This window comes from Ambystoma mexicanum, chromosome 3p (assembly GCF_040938575.1).
Source record: "Ambystoma mexicanum isolate Mex_15411 chromosome 3p, UKY_AmexF1_1, whole genome shotgun sequence".
Taxonomy (NCBI): Eukaryota; Metazoa; Chordata; class Amphibia; order Caudata; family Ambystomatidae; genus Ambystoma; species Ambystoma mexicanum.
In genome coordinates, this window is record NC_090925.1 from 224,844,622 (window position 1) to 224,865,715 (window position 21,094).

The 21,094-nt window shown below is 43.6% G+C and overlaps 1 protein-coding gene across 2 annotated transcripts in view; it reads left to right on the forward strand.

Moving 5' to 3' along the window:
* Positions 1 to 21,094, forward strand: part of LOC138580293 (cadherin-like protein 26) — a 769,589-nt gene that overhangs the window by 452,752 nt on the left and 295,743 nt on the right. For both annotated transcript variants that reach the window (XM_069650709.1, XM_069650708.1), the window contains exons 5-6: positions 12,106 to 12,250; positions 19,723 to 19,889. In XM_069650709.1, the coding sequence (XP_069506810.1) occupies positions 12,106 to 12,250; positions 19,723 to 19,889 (312 nt within the window). The remainder of the gene's footprint in view (positions 1 to 12,105; positions 12,251 to 19,722; positions 19,890 to 21,094) is intronic.

Here is a 21,094-nt window from a genome sequence, read left to right on the forward strand (position 1 = left end):
CAGAGCTCCCTTCCCCAAGTTCAAAGTGATACAGTTCAAACAAAAGGGGTCTTGAGGCTCAGTCCCCAAGACAGTAGTTGTAGTTCATCAAGTCTCAGGGTTCCCTTCCCCAAGACTTCAATCTAGCAACCAAGATGTGATTCAATCTTTTAAAGTTCAACTTAACTCTGGGTCAACCTGACCCTCCTTTGGTTTGCATCACCAGGTCACTTGCAGTGCTCCTTCTTGCTTGTTTTCACAGTGTCTGTACCTTTCACAGTCTAGGGCTCACTGGTCTAGGCGCAGTTGTCAGACCACATGGTCCAACATCACAGGTCGCACAACCAGGTCCCCTTGGCTCTTCATGCCACACTGGCTCCTATGCATGTGCTCCGGGATACAAAAACACATTCCCTTAGGTTCTCCTTGTTGGCCTCTTAGCTTTCTGTGCAGTATTTGCACTTCTCTGGCTTCTCCTGATTAGCCTCTTGGCTTTGTAATTGTAATTGTTTATTTATAGAGCGCTGCAATGACCCTAGGCGGGATCAACAGGGTAAACGGTACGCTGGATGCCAGTAGATATTCAAATGATGTTTTATTCATATTATATCAGGAGATTCAGTTACAGGATCAGAGAGGAGCCCACTTGCTCCCACCACCCAGGCTAAATCATATCAACTGTCCTGGTGGAACACAACATACAGCATTCCACTCAATCATAACCAAACATTCCAATCATGTCACCAAACCTCAAGCACTCAGCATACACACAGGGAGAATGCTAAACTAATTAGCAGGTAAAGAAGTATCAACCCCAACACCTCCCTTCCTTCAGAGGATGTAAACCCTAACACCTACCTTCCTTCAGAAGATGTAAACCCTAACAAGTTCTTATACACAGGTGGCGTACTTCAATACGCTTTGCCATAATGCGTCACATAGCTCTTGACAGTCTTTGGCCTTGCTGCACTGCATTTCCTCACAATTTCACTTGGTGATGGTCCTGTTCATCCCCCACCTTTGGTTGCACTCTTTCACACTTGTTCCTTTCCCCATGGGTTTCTTTCACAGTCCCATTTTACTTTATTACTTCTTTGTTTTTGCCATTAAGTTTATTTTTCAACTCAGTATTCAATATGGGTTTAACTTTAGGTTTTCAGTCGATTCGGTATTCAATCTGAGTGCTTTAGCACTGTTTGAACTTGCATTCAGCTCCACGTTCAATATACGTTGTTTAACACTGTTTAAAATGTCTATTCAATTTGGTATTCAATATGTATACTTTAGGGCTATTTTAAAACTTCCATTCAGTTTGGTATTCAATATTTATAGTTTAGAGCTATTTGAAAACTTATGTTCAGTTTGGTATTCAATATGTAACTCATCTTGCTTTGAAGCTTTCATTCATACATTTCATTCATTCGCTTCATTAGTTGTATGCAGCCTGCCCAAAGTGCCCCGGTTTCCGAGTGTCTTTCCCCCAACACTCACCGGTCTGCAGGGTCTTCCTCCGGTGGCTCTTGCTGGTTCTTTAACTTCCTAGGCTTGTGCTCTGACCTCTGCTAGGCTCTCTTGCATGCCGCTTTGAATTCGGCACGCACCTGCAACTTTGTTCCCTCTGGGTGGACGCGGGCAGCGTACACTCTCTCCTCCTTGTTCGTTTGCAGCTCCCAGCTGCTCAAACTCCATCACAGAGGATCCCACACCTTAGGGATGTAAGCCGGCATCCTGGTCACACTTCAGGTCCCACCATGACTGGCCGCTCACGGAAATCGTCCCCTGGTCTCTCCTACACAGGCCTCCCTGTCGCTCTCCTCTCTTCACTGGACTGCCTTTATACACCTGCAGCCCTTTGACAGGCTGCAGGTGCGAATACCTAATTGGACTTGCTGGACCATAAATGAGATGACATGCCTGACTCTCACCATACTTTGCAGGCATCGTCATTGTCTCAGTACCAGAGTGGTAAATTGAAGGTGTGGTGTTAATTACTCTTAGTCTCCTCTTCCTTGTTCCTGTACTTTCAAATGTTAAATGTGGGGAAATGAGGAGAGGAGTCTTACAGTGACCCATAAACGGTGTTGAAGGGTTATGTTGGTCATAATTAGGGAAACTGGGAGAGCATGTCTCGCCTATGTGTACCCAACTATCTCTCACTCTCCCCCTGTGTCTCCGAGGAATATAACCCTTCTCAGTGTTACCCTGACCAGAGGAAACATGACATCTCATGAAGGCTTGTGGGATTATGGATTCATTGTAGAACGGGAATGGGAAGTACCTCATCTCCCTCAGGGTTGTCCTCTCTCCAATCCCCAACGACCCTCCACACAGGTGATCCTCCCTCGCTTCTCCACCCCCAGGGACAGGATTCAAGAGCGATGGCCTTTCCCTGGCGACCTGAGAAGGGGATCCAAGGAAAGTAGATGTGAGGACGCCCTCAGATTTCTCACACAATACATAGGGGCCACTTTTACAATAATCACTTAGCACCAGGTATTACAAAGCAAAGTGCCTGGCACGGTTAATACCAGAGCCCTTTAATCCACTCAACTGCACTTCTCTGGCAGTAGCATGCCCTTTGAGCAAATTAGGGTCATTCTGCCCTTTGAGCAAATTAGGATCCTTCTGCCCTTTGAGCAATTTAGGAGCTCATGCAAATGTTTTACTATAACTGTAACTATAACTGACTAATGTGATTGTATTATTGAAGCACACACGGTAACTAAATGTGTAACCATGTACCATGTTCTTAAAGCTACAGCGTCCTAGATGCCTATGGGATGTGTGCACGTTATAAATGAATGAATACATAAATAAACATTGCCTTAGAACAAGCTGACTAACACATTAAGAGGTTAAACTAATGGAAAACATGTTTTTTTTTTAAAGACCTACCTGTTCCATCAGCACCCTAATGATAAATGTGTTCTCATCTCCTGATGTCGTTGTTAGATAAATGTTATCTGGCTTACTAAATTTGACACAGCACTTTAATACCCTTGCGTCTTCAGTTTAATATACATCTTGATAACACAACACAAGCAATTGTATAGCGCACCCGCATCACAGAGCTCTCCAAGAGTCAAGACACTTTATCTAAGCATGAGTTCCAAGTACACAGACCTTGCTTTTTATATTCTAGGGTGCAGAAGAAACACAAGGGTGGTGATTGAATAAAATGGTGTAGTGGAAAAGTCAAGCAATTGTGGTTTGTATTTTATAAGTCTTCTGGGATATCTACCTGGCTGTGCCATCACTTATACATGACATTTCTTTCTCCAAAAGGTCTTATAGATAAACTATTGTTAGCTGTGGCATAATTCCAGCCTTTCTTGTGTTGAAATGCTTGATATGGAACAAACTCAACTGTTGTATTGAAATTCAGATGAACAACATCTGAAGGATAGGGTGCATAGAGCAGGGTGGAGGCACTCGATCATATGACCTAGTAGATGCTGTAAACACCTCTGTCATGGTGTCCACGATAATCATGTACTTCTATATAGACTGGAAGGAATCTCACAGGATTGAACAACCGAGTGCAGTCAAGTGAACCCCTTGATATGCGTGCATCTTAGTAACTAGCCACTAACATCTTCTACAGTCTCCAAATGGCAAGGGTCACCTGCATATATATCTACTGCCTTCTAGGCCAACCCTATTTACAACTGTCGCCAGGACCCATACTCTCTAATGTCCATGCTAACACATTTTTGGGAAAACTAATCCAAGTCCACACTATAGGCCATCACTTTTGCAACTATCCCCAGTGTAATCTTGCAAGGCACACTACAAACAAATGTAGTGTTTCAAGAACTGTTCAACACATTTGAACCAGCAGGCCTGTCTCTTGCTGCCTGTTGTTCTCTCCCACACAGCACCAAGAAGCCTGGTTTGGCGTTGCTGAACCGCCAAGAGCTCCAAAGAAGGTACTATTGTCTAGAGGCTGCCAAATCTGGTCCATTATTGGGCCCCAGAGACTGGTTAGGTCACGTTGAGCCTTTTTGTTGCTCACAAACACATATCCTTTTTCAAGAAAATTATTGCTTTTGCTTGCTTTTCACCCCTTATTCATTACCCAGATTGCTGCCTCTACTCAGGGACGTCATTTGGAGGTCACTAGGGTCACAGTTGTGACCCCTATTAACTCTGTGTGACCCCTGGCACTGCCTCTGTGACACCTGGTTAAGGGTTTCAGAGGTAGGGAGAAACCAAATGTAAACAGGGCTAAGACGAGAACCCTCTTCACGTTCATTTCTTTTTTATGTCACTATGGCCTCAGAAGAAATTATTTCTGTTATGGTTTTCTGTAGTCAAAACGACTTAAAAACGACTTAAAAAATAAATTATTCCTTAAATCCAAGGCCCCTCCCTTCTCACAGGTTATGGAAGGCTCTGGCTACTTTGTTCTGAACATGACAGGAACTAGAGATGTTTCCTTGCATGTGTTTAGCATGGGAGACAGAGAGGCCTAGCTGCAGATGAGTTCCTCAGAGCAATAGCAGATTTCTGAAAAGATAGGACATGTTTTTTTTTGTAATGTGTATACATGCATGTGTACAAGGGTGTGTGTGTGTGTGTGTGTGTGTGTGTATGTATATGTATATCATGTAATGTGTTTGAGTGAGTGCATGCTGTATGGGTGGCTGGGAGTGTGTGTGTGAGGGAATGGGTGCACGTGTAAATGAGCATGTGAATGCTGTGTGAATGTGTGTGTGTTTTCATTGCCTGGATTACTTACCAGTAAGCTTCATCATTTCTAGTCCTAACGAAGCAACGCTGCTATATGAGGGAGCAATAGGCTGCCGTGCCTATGGTAGAAGATCTGCTTCTACACTACTTGCCCTCCATCCAGCTATCCACGAGGCAACCACGCTCAAAGATGGCCGCCCGATATTTGCCTAATGGCACTAGTGCCTGACGAGGCCCACCTTAGCCAACACGCGATCCCGATTGGCTGCCGGTGCCATATACATCCTGATAGGCTGCCGGCAGGCGTAGCCGGCCCTCTCACTCCAAGGCCCTCGAATCCAAGGCTACTTCCTGTTCCCTTGCCTGTGCCCATTACCCACTCACCCACCCCACGAGCAGGAACTCCCCAACCTGATCCAACCACTGCAGGAGCAGTGGGCAGCCCCCAGCATGATGCATGGACCCGCCCCCGAAAATCCACAATCGTTTCATTTATAACGGCCGCGAAGGAGAAACCACGGAAAAAGCAGCAAAGCTCACACTAACGAAGCAACGCTGCTATATGAGGGAGAAATAGGCTGCCGTGCCTAAGGTAGAAGATCTGCTTCTACACTACTTGCCCTCCATCCAGCTATCCATGAGGCAACCACGCTCAAAGATGGCCGCCCGATATTTGCCTAATGGCACTAGTGCCTGTCGAGGCCCACCTCAGCCAACACCCGATCCCGATTGGCTGCCGGTGCCATATACATCCTGATAGGCTGCCGGCGGGCGTAGCCGGCTCTCTCACTCCAAGGCTCTCAAATGCAAGGCTACTTCCTGTTCCCTTGCCTGTTAGCTGCCGTCTGCCAGTCCCCTTGGCCCACACAGGCTAGCTCCAGCACGGAAGCCCATTCGCGTGCCATCGCCTACCAGCTCCTGAAGACCACGGGTAAGCTAGCCAACAACATACTATTTGCGCTAACCCTACCAGCTGGCTGCCGCACCAGACGCCGACTGCTACTGGCCCAAGAGCTTATGAACGCCTTGTAGTGCTTCCCTTGTACACATAGGCGCCCTGCTAGACCACTGAGCTCATAGTAGCTGCACAATCCTCACGTGACTATTGGATTATGAACCTACCATGGTCGGCTGCAAGCTACCCACGGCTGCACAACTTTTCTATTGGCTATCACTGTGACTCATTGCTGCTTGATGCACCCGATTGTACTTACACATGATTATCTGTATGCCTCCGCAACACCTAGAACCTACCGCTATTACCATTGTATGCCACCCAATATTGCGCTTTTGCACCCAGTTCTGTCTGGTTTGATCTGACTGCTAAACTTACTACTTACCCTGCCGGCATACCTGCCACCATCAGCATGGTTCATTAACGCTAGATATGATAGAGCCTTAAGCATGGCCCACCTGTTACCGCGCAGCTTCTCATTAGCACACGCATAGCTGCTGCTCCTTGCATCTACACTATTGCAATTTCTACCTGCACACTGCATTCTGCCCTACCTAATGACTGCTGAATCTAGGTAGACTGTCTCAGTTGGTACTATTTGCCTGCACACTGCATTTTGCCTTATTTTTGATTTTCGAATCTAGGTAGACTCTCTCAGTTGGTACTACTTGCCTGCACACTGCATTTTGCCTTATTTTTGATTTTCGAATCTAGGTAGACTGTCTCAGTTGGTACTATTTGCCTGCACACTGCATTTTGCCTTATTTTTGATTTTCGAATCTAGGTAGACTCTCTCAGTTGGTACTACTTGCCTGGACACTGCATTTTGCCTTATGTTTGATTTTCGAATCTAGGTAGACTGTCTCATTTGGTACTATTTGCCTGCACACTGCATTTTGCCCTACCTTACGACTGCTGAATCTAGACAGACTGCCTCAGTTGGTACTATCTGCCTGCACACTGCATTTTGCCATACCTTACGACTGCTGAATCTAGACAGACTGCCTCAGTTGGTACTATTTGCCTGCCTACTGCATTTTGCCCCATATATGATCTCGGAACCTAGGCGCACCCCCTACCGAACCTCGACCAACAAAATGTTCATCCCAGGTATTTACTCAATACTGCTGAGAATCATCCTCTACACTACCAACTCTGCATGCTCGCCTAGCACCACCTTCAGCACGGTCGACCTAGGCACCATTTCACCCCCTCCCACACAACCACACACCATAGCCATGCTTACCCTAGTCATCCCACAGTGCCTTTCTGAAAGAAACACCAGATTACGGTCCAGACTGCCGAAAATATACGAGCCCCGAGTCAGGGACTCCACCCAATCCAAACTAACCAACCGCTCCTCTTCCATCAGCACATGTGCCAACCTTACGTTGAAAGGACTCAAACCCAGCCCTCGTAATACTACGACCAAAGACAAAGCGCATAACATTGCGACCACCCCCACCAATCCCACCAACCCATCCATAAAAGGTGCCTTTATCAACACACGCTCCATAATTGCACATGCTACAGACATAGCAGACCTCATTCTAGCTGAAGACTTAGATTTTTTTAGCCATAACTGAGTCCTGGCTCCATGCGGCCGCCGGCCCAGCCTTCTCGCTAGCCATCCTCAATGACTACACCATCATCTGAGCGGATAGAACAGGTTCTAGAGGCGGAGGCCTGGCCATAATAGCCAAAATCCACCTCAAATTTAAACTTGACTCAGCTACTCACCTTCCATCATGTGAATCACTCACAGCTAAGCTGCCCACTGCCAAATCCCAAACGATATCCATTCACCTACTTTACAGACCACCTGGACCCCTAGGATCCTTCAAGGAAGACCTCAGCGCCACCCTCACCAACAACTTAAAAAACTCCTCCCAGTGTCTCATCCTGGGGGACTTCAACCTAGGCTACAAAGACCCTAAAGACCACCAGGCCACCCTGATCAATAACACTCTGTCTGAACTAGGCTTCAAACAAAAAGTATCTAGCCCCACCGATAACAAAGGGAGAACCCTTGATTGGATAGCAGAACATAACTGCTCGGCATCCATCACTAATAACTCCCCTCAATCCTGGTCTGACCACCATCTCATTTCCTTCTCCCTTGAAGCCTCGAGCCCCATCACCAACAATGTACTAGCCTCAGCCATCCCCACGAGAAGTAAGAAAAATATCACTGTGGAAAAATTGATCCCCCTCATCCTCCCATCGCTCAACCAATTCCCTGCCACTTCCAACCCCCACAACCTAGTTGAAGGCTACAACAAATCCATGCGCACAGCATTAGACTCCATTGCACCACTCAAACTAAGAAAGTTAAAACCGAAAAAGCACCTTAACCAATGGTTCTCTAGCCACCTTAAAGTGCTCGGACTGGAAAAACGCAAAATGGAACAAGCCTGGAGACAGTCTCCCAGAGACCATAACAAGACAATCCTGAATAAAATAACGTCCAACTACAAAAAAGAAATCAGTGCTAACTCCAGACACCTGCGTGAAGGATAAACAATGGTGCACTAGTGTCCAAAATGCCCTCAATAAGAAAATCACATGCCTACAAATCAAAATTAAAAATAAGAAAGAATACATAGCCAAACTATCTAACCCCACCAACACCACCCCAAGTCCCTCACCCCCACACCCCCCACCCAACCCCGCTCGCTACAGCTTCTCCAGAGTCTCCACTTTAGAAGTGGAAAAAATCATTCTCAGCCTAAAACCATCCAACTGTCAGGGCAACCTTTGCCCCCCACAAATCATTAAAGATGCGGCAAGAGACCTCTCACCATTCATCACTAAACTCATCAATGCCTCCTTCTCTTCAGGTACAGTCCCCAGCAACCTCAAAGAGTCCTGGGTCCTACCCCTCCTCAAAAAACCCTCTCTTGACCCCTCCATTCCCACCAACTACAGACCCATTACCACCGTCCCATTCCTACTCAAGATACTAGACAAGACAGCATACCTACAAATCCAAAAACGCCTTGAAACAAACCACCTCCTAGGGATCCGACAATCAGGCTTCAGACCCCAACACGGGACAGAAACGGCTCTTATTGATCTGAAGGCCCAAATTGACACCCTCAGAGATAAAGGGAAAACTGCTTTATTACTTCTTCTGGACCTCTCCGCAGCATTCGATCTAGTCGATCACAAAATCTTATGCAATCACCTGGTTTCAGCCGCCGCCCACTTTTCTCAAGAAGCCATCGGCTGGATGGAGTCATTCTTCAGCAACAGATCCATGCGTGTCTTCTCTACCTTTGCTGCCGCTGACCCCATCCCCATCACATGTGGAGTCCCACAGGGCTCTTGCGTCTCCCCTACACTGTACAATGTGTTCACGAAGCCCTTGTTTGATGATCTAGATGGCCTGGGTATCACCTACACTAACTATGCCGATGATATCCTCATCCCGTTGACGGGAGATTACAACCATGATTTTGCCTTGTTGAACAGGGTGTAACATATCATCCAGGCATGGATGGCCTCGCACAGTCTATGCTTGAATGATGACAAGACTGAACTCATCATCCTAGGGTCCACTGCAAACCTAACCAAACTAGACCACAATTACGCCAACTTCATAAAAGACGAGAACACGATCAAGGTAGCCAAAGAAGTGAAAACCTTAGGAATATACATCGACTCATCCCTCTCCCTCCATAAACAGGTTAGCTCCATGGCATCCTCCACAGCCTACACATGTAAGCTGATAAGAGCAGCCAAACCCTTCCTATCCACCGAGAGCTGCATTACGCTAGCCAGAGCCCTGGTATTATCAAAACTGGACTACTGTAATGCCCTCTACGTAGGAGCCAGCAAACAAGTTACCAACACAATCCAGACACTACAGAACAACGCTCTTTGAGCAGCGCTCGGACTCCCCAGGAGAGAACACATATCCAACATTAGAAGAACCCATAACTGGCTCAGCACCACAGACAAAATCCTGCTTAAAATAGCCTCCCTAACACACAAATGCCTCAATAACGCCACCTCACGCTATCTAGCCGATAGAATAAGCAAACACACCCCCAACAGACCCACCAGAACCTCTAACGCAAATCTGCTCACAGTGCCCAGGTTCAAACGCACCAAAATGGGTGGCAACAGCTTCCAGGTGAAAGCTGCCCAACACTGGAACTCCCTCCAACCCCCCCTCAGGACACCCCAAACCTACACACACTTTAGGCAGAACTACATCCAGTGGATAAAGAACAAGGACCACTAATACTACTAGCCCAACTCACTGCTACATATCATATAGTATGCTGATTTGTAATCTTGGAAACTACATGCTTTTTTGCTTGCCTGTAAATCTATAAACTATTTGCCTCATTGTAACTTGTATATTCTTGTAAATGTTTGCCCCTTTTGTCTTTTTCTAACACCGTAATGCATAGTAACGTGTAACCAAGCTGTGAATAACCTTGTTGCTCCTGCGCCCTCATACCCACGGGTCTGGTGCGCAATACAAATGAATAAACTAAACTAAACTAAACTAAACTACTCTTCTTTCTCCCAGTACTTGCCTATAAAGCACCATGCTTCATACGTAAGTGCTGGGACGAGGAAGAGGGATGTGGAGGTAATGCTTGGCCAAGGAACTGATTTTGGGGGTTGGAGGAGGAGAGTGAGAAGGAGAGGGGGCAAGTGGGCAGGGAGGGGCAGGAGCGAGTTGCTAAAATGTGATGGACATCCATGATAAAGCAGGCATGATATGTGTTGTTAGTGGCTAGTCTGGCATTTTGGTACAGGCGGGCAGCCAGTCTAGTCATTTCTTAGTGTGGCATGACATTTTTATTATGCATCTATAAATAAGAGGGCATGATAAATGTTATTACCTGCATAGACATTTCTTACTGTGGCTTGACATTTTGTACTGGACATCTTTGATAAAGCAATCATGATAAGTGGAATTTCCTAGCTAAACTGGAATTTGGCTGCAACCAGTCCTTACTGTGGCATTGTATATTTCTCTGGGCATCTTTGATAAAGTAGGCATGTTAAGTGATATTGCATGGCAGTCTACATTGTGCAGGCAGTTTTGACATTTTTTCTTTTGGTAGCACTGTATTTTTAATAGAAAAGGGGTAAGATAGCTCAGCAGGTGGAGTGCTCCCTGATGTTATCTGCAGGTCGCAGAGTAAAATCCTATCAAGGGGAACTAAGCCTTTCATTCTTCCAAGGTTGATAAATGAATGTCAACTTCGTTTGGGTTGATAATTCTATGTACAAATGTTGTATTTGCACCGCTTTGCTGAAAGCGCTATACGAATAACAAATCATCATTATTAATTAAAGCAGCAATGCTCCTGTGTACCGTAGTGACTTGCATCTTTTAGATTTGTTGGATACTGTATTTTCACAGCAACTGGTAATACAAATGCTCTACTTTTCATATAATGACACTACTTGACAAGCAGCTACAATTGGCATAATATGGAAGTAACGGGCATTACAATGCTGAAGTGGCATATCGATGGCAGTGCCTTGGTCTATGCTGTTCTTTTAGGTCTAACCCTGTCATGACCCCATCCATGGCATATGAAGGCAGCACCCTTGTTGAAATATGCTTTGTAGCTAAAATATTCTTGTCTCATTTTGTTATGCCTGTAAGCCACCTCTGGTGATGTAAACAGAATCAATGTTGTCATGCGGGTCAAAAATCAAGTGACATCACTTCCCCTGATTTCATCATGTCTGTGATGTCACTTCTAGTACCCCTTGAATTTTGGTGAATCGATGTCCCTTTATCTATCTTTGCCTGTTCTGTGTTATTTCCTCAGTCTTCGGGTTTGATTGGAACATTCCTTTATTTTTGACTGTTATACTTCGCAGTTTGAGTTGCTACTGAACCACATTCACATCCCTCTTAAGAGGATAGCCCTCCCCTCGGCCCACATTACCACACAAGGTGAAGGAGGTCTATCTGTTGACTGGGTGTGCAGTCATAACATCGAAAAAAATGTCGAATTACACAAATATTGAAAAAATACTGTGGAAAAAAAAGTCGAATGATTTATTTGGTTATTTATATGTATTTTTTGGGTCCCGCATGTAAAAAAAAAAGGTAAGAGCAAAAAAAAAAAAATGAAAAAAAGGGGGGTTGGGGGAACCCCCAATTTCGAATAAAAACGTAATCAAAAAGAGATTTTTTGACTTTCGACATTTTGGTTTTCGATTTTATGACTATAAACCTGTTGACTGTGCTTGTTTTACCTTTATGCTTGTGTTGGCTCTTGGTTTGTAGAAGTGAAAGGGATGAGGGGGTGCTTCATGCCTGCACTCATCCTCGTAGACATGCAGGGCCGAAGTTAATTAATCACAGCTCTGCTATTTGTTTGATACAGAAAGAGGACACATGGTATATGCTACTCTGACTTAAACATGAATACTCTCCATGAAACAGTGCAGGCATTTACCCTCCTCTCAACCTCCTTTGTTTCTTCTTGCTACAGTGGGAGTTCAATGCCATCAACAGGACATCGTTGGAGGTGGGCACACGGCTGGGCATCCATCTCAAGATCATAGACATCAATGACAACGCCCCCAAGTTCGATGCCAAGTCCTTTGATATTTCCGTCAATGAAAGCGCTGTTCAAGGTATGATGGTATCTCGAGACTCAGACTAGACTGTCTTGTATGATAGGTTGGTTTGAAAATGTGTGTACTCTAAATTCCCAAATTATTAAAATTCAACATTTTGAAGTGGCACTCTGGGCACTTATACATTTTATTTGACATAATTCCCTTATGAGAAGTGCCAGTAAAAATCAGAAATCCGTCATGATATTCTATTTGCAAGATTTTATGTGTGGGTTTTCACCCATTTCACTGAATACAGATTTAGGAACCAACATGTCCCATTTTCAGACGTCAAGCTGTAGTGTGTTCGTATCGCTCACATTGTACATTAATTAGATGGAAATGTTGACAGAAGCTGGCACTACAATCAAGTCTTTGAGTTGCCCCTTTGTCAGAGCCAACAAGAACACCTCATCAATTTATAAAGCACTTAACACCAAAGAGGTTTCTAAGCGTAGTCCCGGGATTCAAACTTGTGTTGCTCTGCACCCTCTTGCTGCCAAGTCAAGCTGTTGCGCTGAGCCATACTACCCATATGCAATAGTTCAGACAACTAACGACCAAACTGTCAAGTCTGAGGCTGACATGTGAAACCATTGTGGAGGTTAAGGGGCCACTTTCCATTTCCATTTATTTCAACCAAAGAACTGTAAAATATAGGTACACATAAATGAACAGTTCAAAATTTTGAAATAATGAAAAATAATGAAATTTAACAAAATGTGAGTAGGAAATCACTGGTTACACAGAGCAGAGAGTAGATGAGCTTTGAGTCAACTATGCAAAAGATGAAGGGAAGCAGAAGAGCGGATAGAAAGAGGGAGGGAGCTCCAGCGTGTGGGTGCTAAAAGAGAGAATGAACAGAAGCGGGAGGCAGCACAAGGAAAAGTAAGAACAAATTGAGATTGTGAGTGCAGTGGGCAAGAGGTGATGATAGAGAGAGATGAGGGAGAAGAAAAAGAGGGGCAAGACCACGGATGCATTTGAAGACAATAAAAAAGAATGTGACAGTTAAAGGGAATAACTAGAAATAGCTAGAAGAGAAGTGGAAATAGAAGAATGAGGGGGGAGAAAAAAGGAGATGGATAGCGGAATTATATACAGATGAATTATATACAGACAGAAGAGGAGTTAGATGAGTAGCGGGGGGGCAAGGAGAAGAACAGTGCAAGAGGTACTTTGAGAAAACACTAAGGGTAAAATAGGATGTTTACTGGCCTGAAATAATCAGAATGGATGGGCCCAATGAATGTTAAGAAAGATGTCTAAAAAGTATGTCTAGTGATGTGGGAGGAAAAGGAGAATGAAGAATCAGAGTTGACCCCAAGATTTGTAGGCAAGGGAAAAAAGGGAAGGAAGGATAGGGAAAAAGAGAGAGCAATTGGGAAGAAGGGCTGGAAGAGGAAGGTCAGGAAAAATAGAACCGCATGCTTAGTAGGGATTAGACAGAGATGATGGGAGGACATCCACTGTTGGATGGCAGAGAGACAATCTGAGACCAAGGAGTGAAGAGACTTGGTGAAAAAGGAAAAGGATAGAAGATGAGTGTCATAAGCTTAAGAGTGACAAGATATGTTGAAGGGTGAGATAAGAGCAGAAAGTGGAGTAGAGTGAAAATAGTAGAGGACATAGTACTGAACCTCGAGGGAAACCATAAAGAACAGTTCAAGAGTTAGAAATGCACCCAGACCAAGTGACAGAATAGGTCTGATCCAAGATGCATGAATGGGAACACTTTAGAACAGAACCAGAAATAACATTCAAGGCAAGTGAAGAAATAAGAATAGAGTATTAAAGTACACTAAAAGGTCAAGGAGAATCCAGATAGAGGAGAGTTAAGAATAACTTGTAGAGAGAAGGACATTAGATAACTGAAAAAGAGCTGTCTTAGTTGAGTGGGAGGAATGGAAGCCACGTTGTAGGGGAGGAAAAAGTGAGTGCAAATTCAAAAAAAAAGGAGACATGCGTGTAGAGAACATACTCTAAGGGATTAGATTGAAAGGGAAGAAGAGAGATGGTGCAGAAAATGCCAGGAGTAGTAGAGTGGAGAATGTTTTTAACAAAATGAGATTAAAAACAGCATGCTTAAAAGAGGATGGACAACGTGAGGTAGTGAGGGAACTAATAAGGAGGCAGATCGGATAGGATATATGTTTTGGGTAAATAGATGAGAAGAAGGGAGAGGTTGAGCTCTAGTAGATGAAACGTAGCATACGATTCAGAAAGGGTTGAGAATGATGATAGTGAGACTGAGCTGAAATACCGGTGAGAGGGGGGGGAAAGAAGTACATTGAGAGGAGACCTTTGAGGTAGAATAATCAGCAAAATCTGAAGACGAAAAAGGAGATTATATATACTGGGTAGGAGGGTGTGCAGTAAGAATATTACTAAGAGGTTGAGAATGGCAAAGAGGATGATACGGGGGGAGATAGTAAATTCAGTAAAAAAAACATTTCTCAGCTGCCAATAGTGATGATTCATAAGATTAATGAAAGGATGAAAGTACCGACAAATCTCAGGGAGACTGAGATTTTTCCAACTCCCTTCTGCATTACGGAGCAGAACACAAAGATATCTAAGAGTGGAGAACAGCCTTGTTGTGAAGGTTTGCAGGAGGGAGAAAAAGGATGGGCAAGACAGAGGGAATCAATTGTCATTGAAAGGGAGGAGTGAAGGAAGCAACTTGGTCAGAAGAAAGAGAGAATAAGGTGGAACGTGGGAAAGGAGAGCAATAGAGGATAGATGAAAATAAGAATCATTAAAAGAGCATTATTATAGATGCAGGGGGTAGTTGAGAAGGAGAGGGGAAAACAAAATAACAATACAATCAGAAGAGTATACAGGAGATGAAGTTACAGTAATGTCAGTAGAGAGACAGAGGAAAAGATGTAATTAGGGAAGAACCAGAAATATGTGACGGAGGAGAAGGGGCATGAGATAAATGAACAGTATTAAGTAGAACAAGAAGAGAAGATGTCGAATTAATGGTGTTGAGAGGAAGAATAAAGTCCCCAAGACGAAAGAATGGGGAGTTAACATGAAGGAGATGTGAGAGGAGTAGGTTAATGTCAAAGATGTGAGAGGAGTACGTCAATGTCATAATAGCGGTTTTAAGTGTTTTAATCACTATAATTCGATAAGGTGGAAGCCCCCATCGCTTCAGGATAATGACATTAGCAAACCAGATCTGGAATACTATGCTATTTAAACCACATAATCATGGGCGTAATTGTAGGTGGGGGTAAGGGTATTTGTCCCTCACAACATTTGCGATCATTTTGGCCCACTCATTTGGCAGGGGCCCCTTTAATTTAGATGTCATAGCCCCCAAAATGTTCAGCAAAACCACTGCACATAATATCCTGTATCTATGGTTGCCCGAGAAACACATCTATAAAGTACAGAGGATATAGATTCAAGTATCCAGGATGTGTTTAAAGGCATGCCTAGACATTTCTCTATGGGCTTCTTCTTGAAATGTAGAACAATATTAACAATCTTGTGACCCATGCTGCATTCATTCTGGGACAGGGACCCAACACTTCTTTCCTACAAGATACTTTGATTATGGCACTTAACACTGAGATATTGAGGTGGGAAGTGCACCTCTCCCCCTCCTCCTTCCTATGCAGCATCCCTTATTTTATGGTAAGATCCCTTTTACTCTATCAAGAGTTCAGCAAAAAGTAGTACCTTGCGATTTCAAGCAAATATTTGGGGGCTAGCACTTCAGACCACTGCCCCCTACCTGTGCCAGGAATCAGGCCCATATATCAATCTGAGATCACCTTACATTTCAACTTGGTCCCCAGTCTGTTTCTCCAGACAGACGGTGGGGTTTACCGAGTCCAGATGATACTTTATGTGAAGACATTATGAATGAGACACAGACAACGCAATAGAAGTTTAACGTATAAACTTTTATTAACTAAAAAGGAGGTTTGGAAAATGCCTAACTTGCCCTAAACTAACGTGGGATTTTGCTACCCAAATGAAACTAATGATAGTCTGTGTTAGGAAGTCCAAGGAAAATGTCTGTCTGTTTCCAAACCCTATACTTGCCCTCACATTAAACTGAATACAATGTGTAGGGATGTCAGCATCACATGATACATTTTGCAAACAATATTTCAGAGCTTCTTCCAGCTCTCAAGTGGAAAAGGGATTTCCCTTCCCCATGATTCAAAAAGTTCACTTTACAACAAATGGATCCCTTCCTCTGGCATTCAAGTCTTCCAATGGTTCAAAACAACACAATTCCTTGGGATAGTCAAAGTTCCACTTGTCACAAATTTCAAGATGAGCTGATCAATCTCAGTACACATAGGCTTTCTTTATTTAATCACAGTGTGGCTTTTCCTTAGGTGTATTCATTCTGTCTAGGCACATTTGTTGGACCACACGGTCAACCCATTACAGGTCACGCAACAGACACATCTTGCTTGATTCTGTTTCATAGGTTGCTTGCCTCTGTTTCAGCTTCAAAATGAGGCTTGACTCAATGTTGTTTCAACTGCCTTTGAAGCTCTATGCTCACAGATATTATTAAAATGTTCTTCTCCTTTAGCTTGCACTTGCAAAACCAACAGAGGCTTCCCATTACACTCCCCTGCTAGGAAACACGACTGCTGTTATTGTTCTGATTTCACAATCCATCATTTATATTATTTTTATTTTATTGTTAATTTATAACATGCTTAATTCCAGTGAGTGGTTTCTAAGCATGGGATCGGGATTGAAACCTGTGTTGCGCCATGTGTCTTGCTCCACAGACAAACGTGTTACCCTTGAGCTATCCTCCTCCCCTCATTAGCTTCCCAGGACACTCTTCTGTTAGGAAACATATCCTCTTGTATACCAGTTTTGCTACTATTTTAATTCTTGTGCTTAATTATTCCTGGCTCTTGGCAATGCGTGTTTTCCGTTCACTTTTCCCTTATATTCAATACAGACATTCAAAATCAACTGTATATTGATTTCCTTATATTCAATTAAAAAACAAATGTATCTGACTTCAAAAACAGCCCATCCACCATTTCCAGGGTCCCCTTTTCACCCATGCAGACTCACCGGCTTTCTTAAGGTTGGATTTCCCCTTTCAATGGCTTTCCAGAGACTTGCCTCCATTCACGGTCTACTTGTGCTGGTTCCTTCGGCGTTTGATATCCTCCACTGGTTCCTCGCTCCCAGCTGCTTGCTGTGGAGCTCTGGTCAGCTGCAGTCAGCGGTCCACCCCGGGCGATCTTTCAGGAGACTTTCCTATGGGAAGTTACAACCACTTGGTGTTGCATACTGTGAAGCCAAGAGAGATCAGAGGAAGGAAGCCATACCCCTTGGTATTGTGTATAGTGTAGTGAAGCCAACCAGAAGAAGGCCGGGGTAAGGGTGTCATTCCCCTGGCGCAGTGAAAGCTGCAAATAAGATACCTGGAGAGTGCAGACATTCTCTATGAACCCAATAGTGAAGAAAACGACGGGCAATAAGGAATCATGTTTGAAATGATACTTTACTTTTTTGCTTGGAACTGAGAACCTTATAGCATCACAAGGTGGAACTTTGTTTCCTTGGAAGTGAACAGAGACCTGGGAAGGGAGTCATTCTCTCAGGCAAAGTTACCAGCTATGATTCGAACTGTGGCTCGTTGTCCAGAAGAATGGAGTCATTCTTCTAGGCCAAAAAGATCCATTACCTCTTTAATGTCAGTTACAAGTGTGAGGGACAGACATAGTCATTTTAACACACAACTGTAGTCTCTTTTATTTCCTTTAACATTCTGACCAATTCCTTAGTTCCTTAGTAGAGGTAATGAAACTGTGCTTACAGTTAGGGAAAGATAGGTTTCCTCTTTACTTTTCACCAAATAAAGGTGTATGCCAACAAGCATGCCACCTGTGTCTCAGTCTCCTCCTTCTGTATCCTTACACGTTCCAAATAAGTGTATATGGCTCATGGTTTCAAGCACTTTAATGTTACGGTGAGTGTTGTGTAAAAATTAAATGAGCTTCAACCCCGATATGCATATTATGTTAAATGATTCAACCATACAACTTGTTTAGCAAATATAAGCTTGGTGGTCGTTATTTTCTTCCCAAAATACTCCTCGTTTTTATTTAAAGCAGCCACTGCCCCTCATATGTGCTATTTGTCCCCTTCTTCTTTCAAAAGAGTACAATTGGAAATATATGTATGGTATTTTTTCTTTTTTTTAAAAAATAATTTACAATACTTACAATAAATAGTTTCCTTTCTTTAATAGCTTACTTTGCCAGGAATACACACCATGGTGTCTCTCACATCAAAATTACCTTAGTTAATGTAAAGGGTTGCACTTAGATTAAAACAACCTATATTCTGTTTCTTTTGTGAACACAAAGTGAACGAGTTTATTTTTCTCACTGACCACTGACTTGTGTTTAGTGCTGCTGAATCTGCATGTCTGTTACAGTCAGCACAAACACTAATAAGTAACAAAAAAATACATGGCGTTGTAGACCCTGCAGCTTGGTGCTATAATCCATACAGGTTCTGAAATAACCCCAGCACCCCACACTATGTGTATCCCCCTGACATTACCCCAGCTGGAAGATGCACCATCTGTATGATTGTAACATTCCTGCAGAACACACATGATGACACATGGGACTGTGAGAACATACTAGACTATACTGACATAGAGAGGACAGAGCACCAGATAATGTGACTCTTGCCCAAAGAGGGAAACAGAGAAGGGAAGAGGTTGCTGAGAGAGAGGTGGACAGAGGTAGACTGTAAGGATGGAGAGACAGCACTATATTGGCATATGGAATTCCAGGAACAGCTAATACTTCCAATTTTGGAAAGTTTGCCAGAGAAAACACGTGTTTGATAAAAACACGTTTTGCATCTTCTATTTCCCACTTGTCACCATCAAATCGAGTATTGTGAATGACCATTTACAATAAAATCTACATCTAAGTAAAAGTTTTATATGTGACTGTGCAATTCGTATGAACATTTCCCGTCAGTTCCATAATGGTCAGAATGTTTTTCTTCAACCAAATCTAATTACACAGCTGTGGTGTTCTATGAGCAGATATCTGGGTCTTCGCACTACAAGAGCAATCTTATTAAAGGACCTCCCAGGAGTACAGAGTTGTGAATGTTTCCCTTTGCCTTCCCATCCCCTTACACCACTGCTCTGGTTTGTGGTCTCTAGTAGTCTCTTCCTGCCACAACATTCAGTCTCGCTCTCCTCAGTGTTATTCCTGCTCCCTGTCTTCTGGTTGGACAGTGAGCTCAGTCCGCTTTGCCTGCCCAGCCTCACTTGGCACACCGACTCAACTGTAATGTGGCTTGTCACTGCTCAGCGACGCCATTTTGAAAGCCACCACATGACTATGGTGAATGTATTTGAGTCTAGATGTGCCCCTCCTTCAGGAAGGAAAGTAACTGTTTTATAAACTTTTGTATCTCAAGCTTTGCCTACACACATGCCCATGTTTCCTTTGCAGGTGTTTCCTTCTTTTCCCTGATTGCTCGGGACAGAGATGAGCCCTCCACGAGTAATTCCGAAGTGCGGTACTCCATTCTCTCGCATTCCCCCAGTGATGCTAATGTTGAGTTCACCATCGACTCTGAAAAAGGGTTCCTCTCCTTCAAGGGCTGCCTGGATTATGAGGTATAACACTTGGCATCATTTTTACAAAAGCAGTGTTTGTATTTGCACATTTTGTACACATGTTTCCCTAACAAAATCAGATGTTGATTTTCAATATATTTTGCATTTCAACCTAAAAGTGTCTCCGTATTGTTGTGTGCTTTGGTTATATTTTGTTCTTTACAAATTGTATCTTGGATTGACTGTTATCTGGTGTGTCTTGTGGTCTTTGAGACCACAAACCAAAACACAAGATTGGGAAATATCCTATTACGTCTTGCCAAATCATGTCATATGTTGTCATGATACCTTCCTTCAACCACACTTGGTCCACTAGCCAAGAACATTTGCCCCCCTAAAACATTTTCCTCCATTTTGACTGGTGTAGAAGTTACTTGGAGGCTTACCCACCCCCCCGCATCCCCGGATGGGCTTTTGATAGTGCAGTGTATTTTGATCTTTATTTGTATTCTTTTTTTTCTGAGATGTGTGATTGCTTGTATGGCCTTTATTCTGATAGCACACATATGGGTCTAAGGCATGGAAAAGAAGTGTTTTGGCATTCCAATGATGACGCTTGGACTATTCCACACGTTTTGAGGGAACCCTGCCAAGAATTCCGACCTAGAGTTCCTGCCCGATGCATGGAATGCTTAAGCCAATCCGCAGGAATCCGTATTTCAAGATTGACGTCTTCAGATGGCTACCAATATTCCAATGTCAGATAGAATGCAGACACAAGCTACAGCAATGCATTGACAATGACAGTTGCAATGTTTTTCATGGTGCCCACCATTGCAGATACTGGCTCAGCCTATGCAGTGAAGCACAACTACGGCTCTACCTAGTGCAGGGATGGATTGGTCATTTGTCAGAAAAGGCTGAACCTGTGGACATGGATGCTGTCATGAGCTTTCTGTCAGGTACTCTACACCCATCAGTAAAAGCCCAGGTTATTCCCTGTCCTCCAGTAAATGTCAATGACATGCATGGACAACTGGGCTACTGTGCTCAAATCTGTAAGTGGTTGTGTTCACTGTTACTATAACATTTAGGATATGTAGTCTGATCACTTGTCTTAAAGACTCATCAGCAACAAAGTAAAATATCATTAAATATTAATGTTTTGTTTCTGTTGCAACCATCATGTTTCGAAAAGAGGTGGAATAAACCTACTGGTCAATTTCCAGCTTCTCAGCTCCCAATCCACAGCCATCTATTGAGGT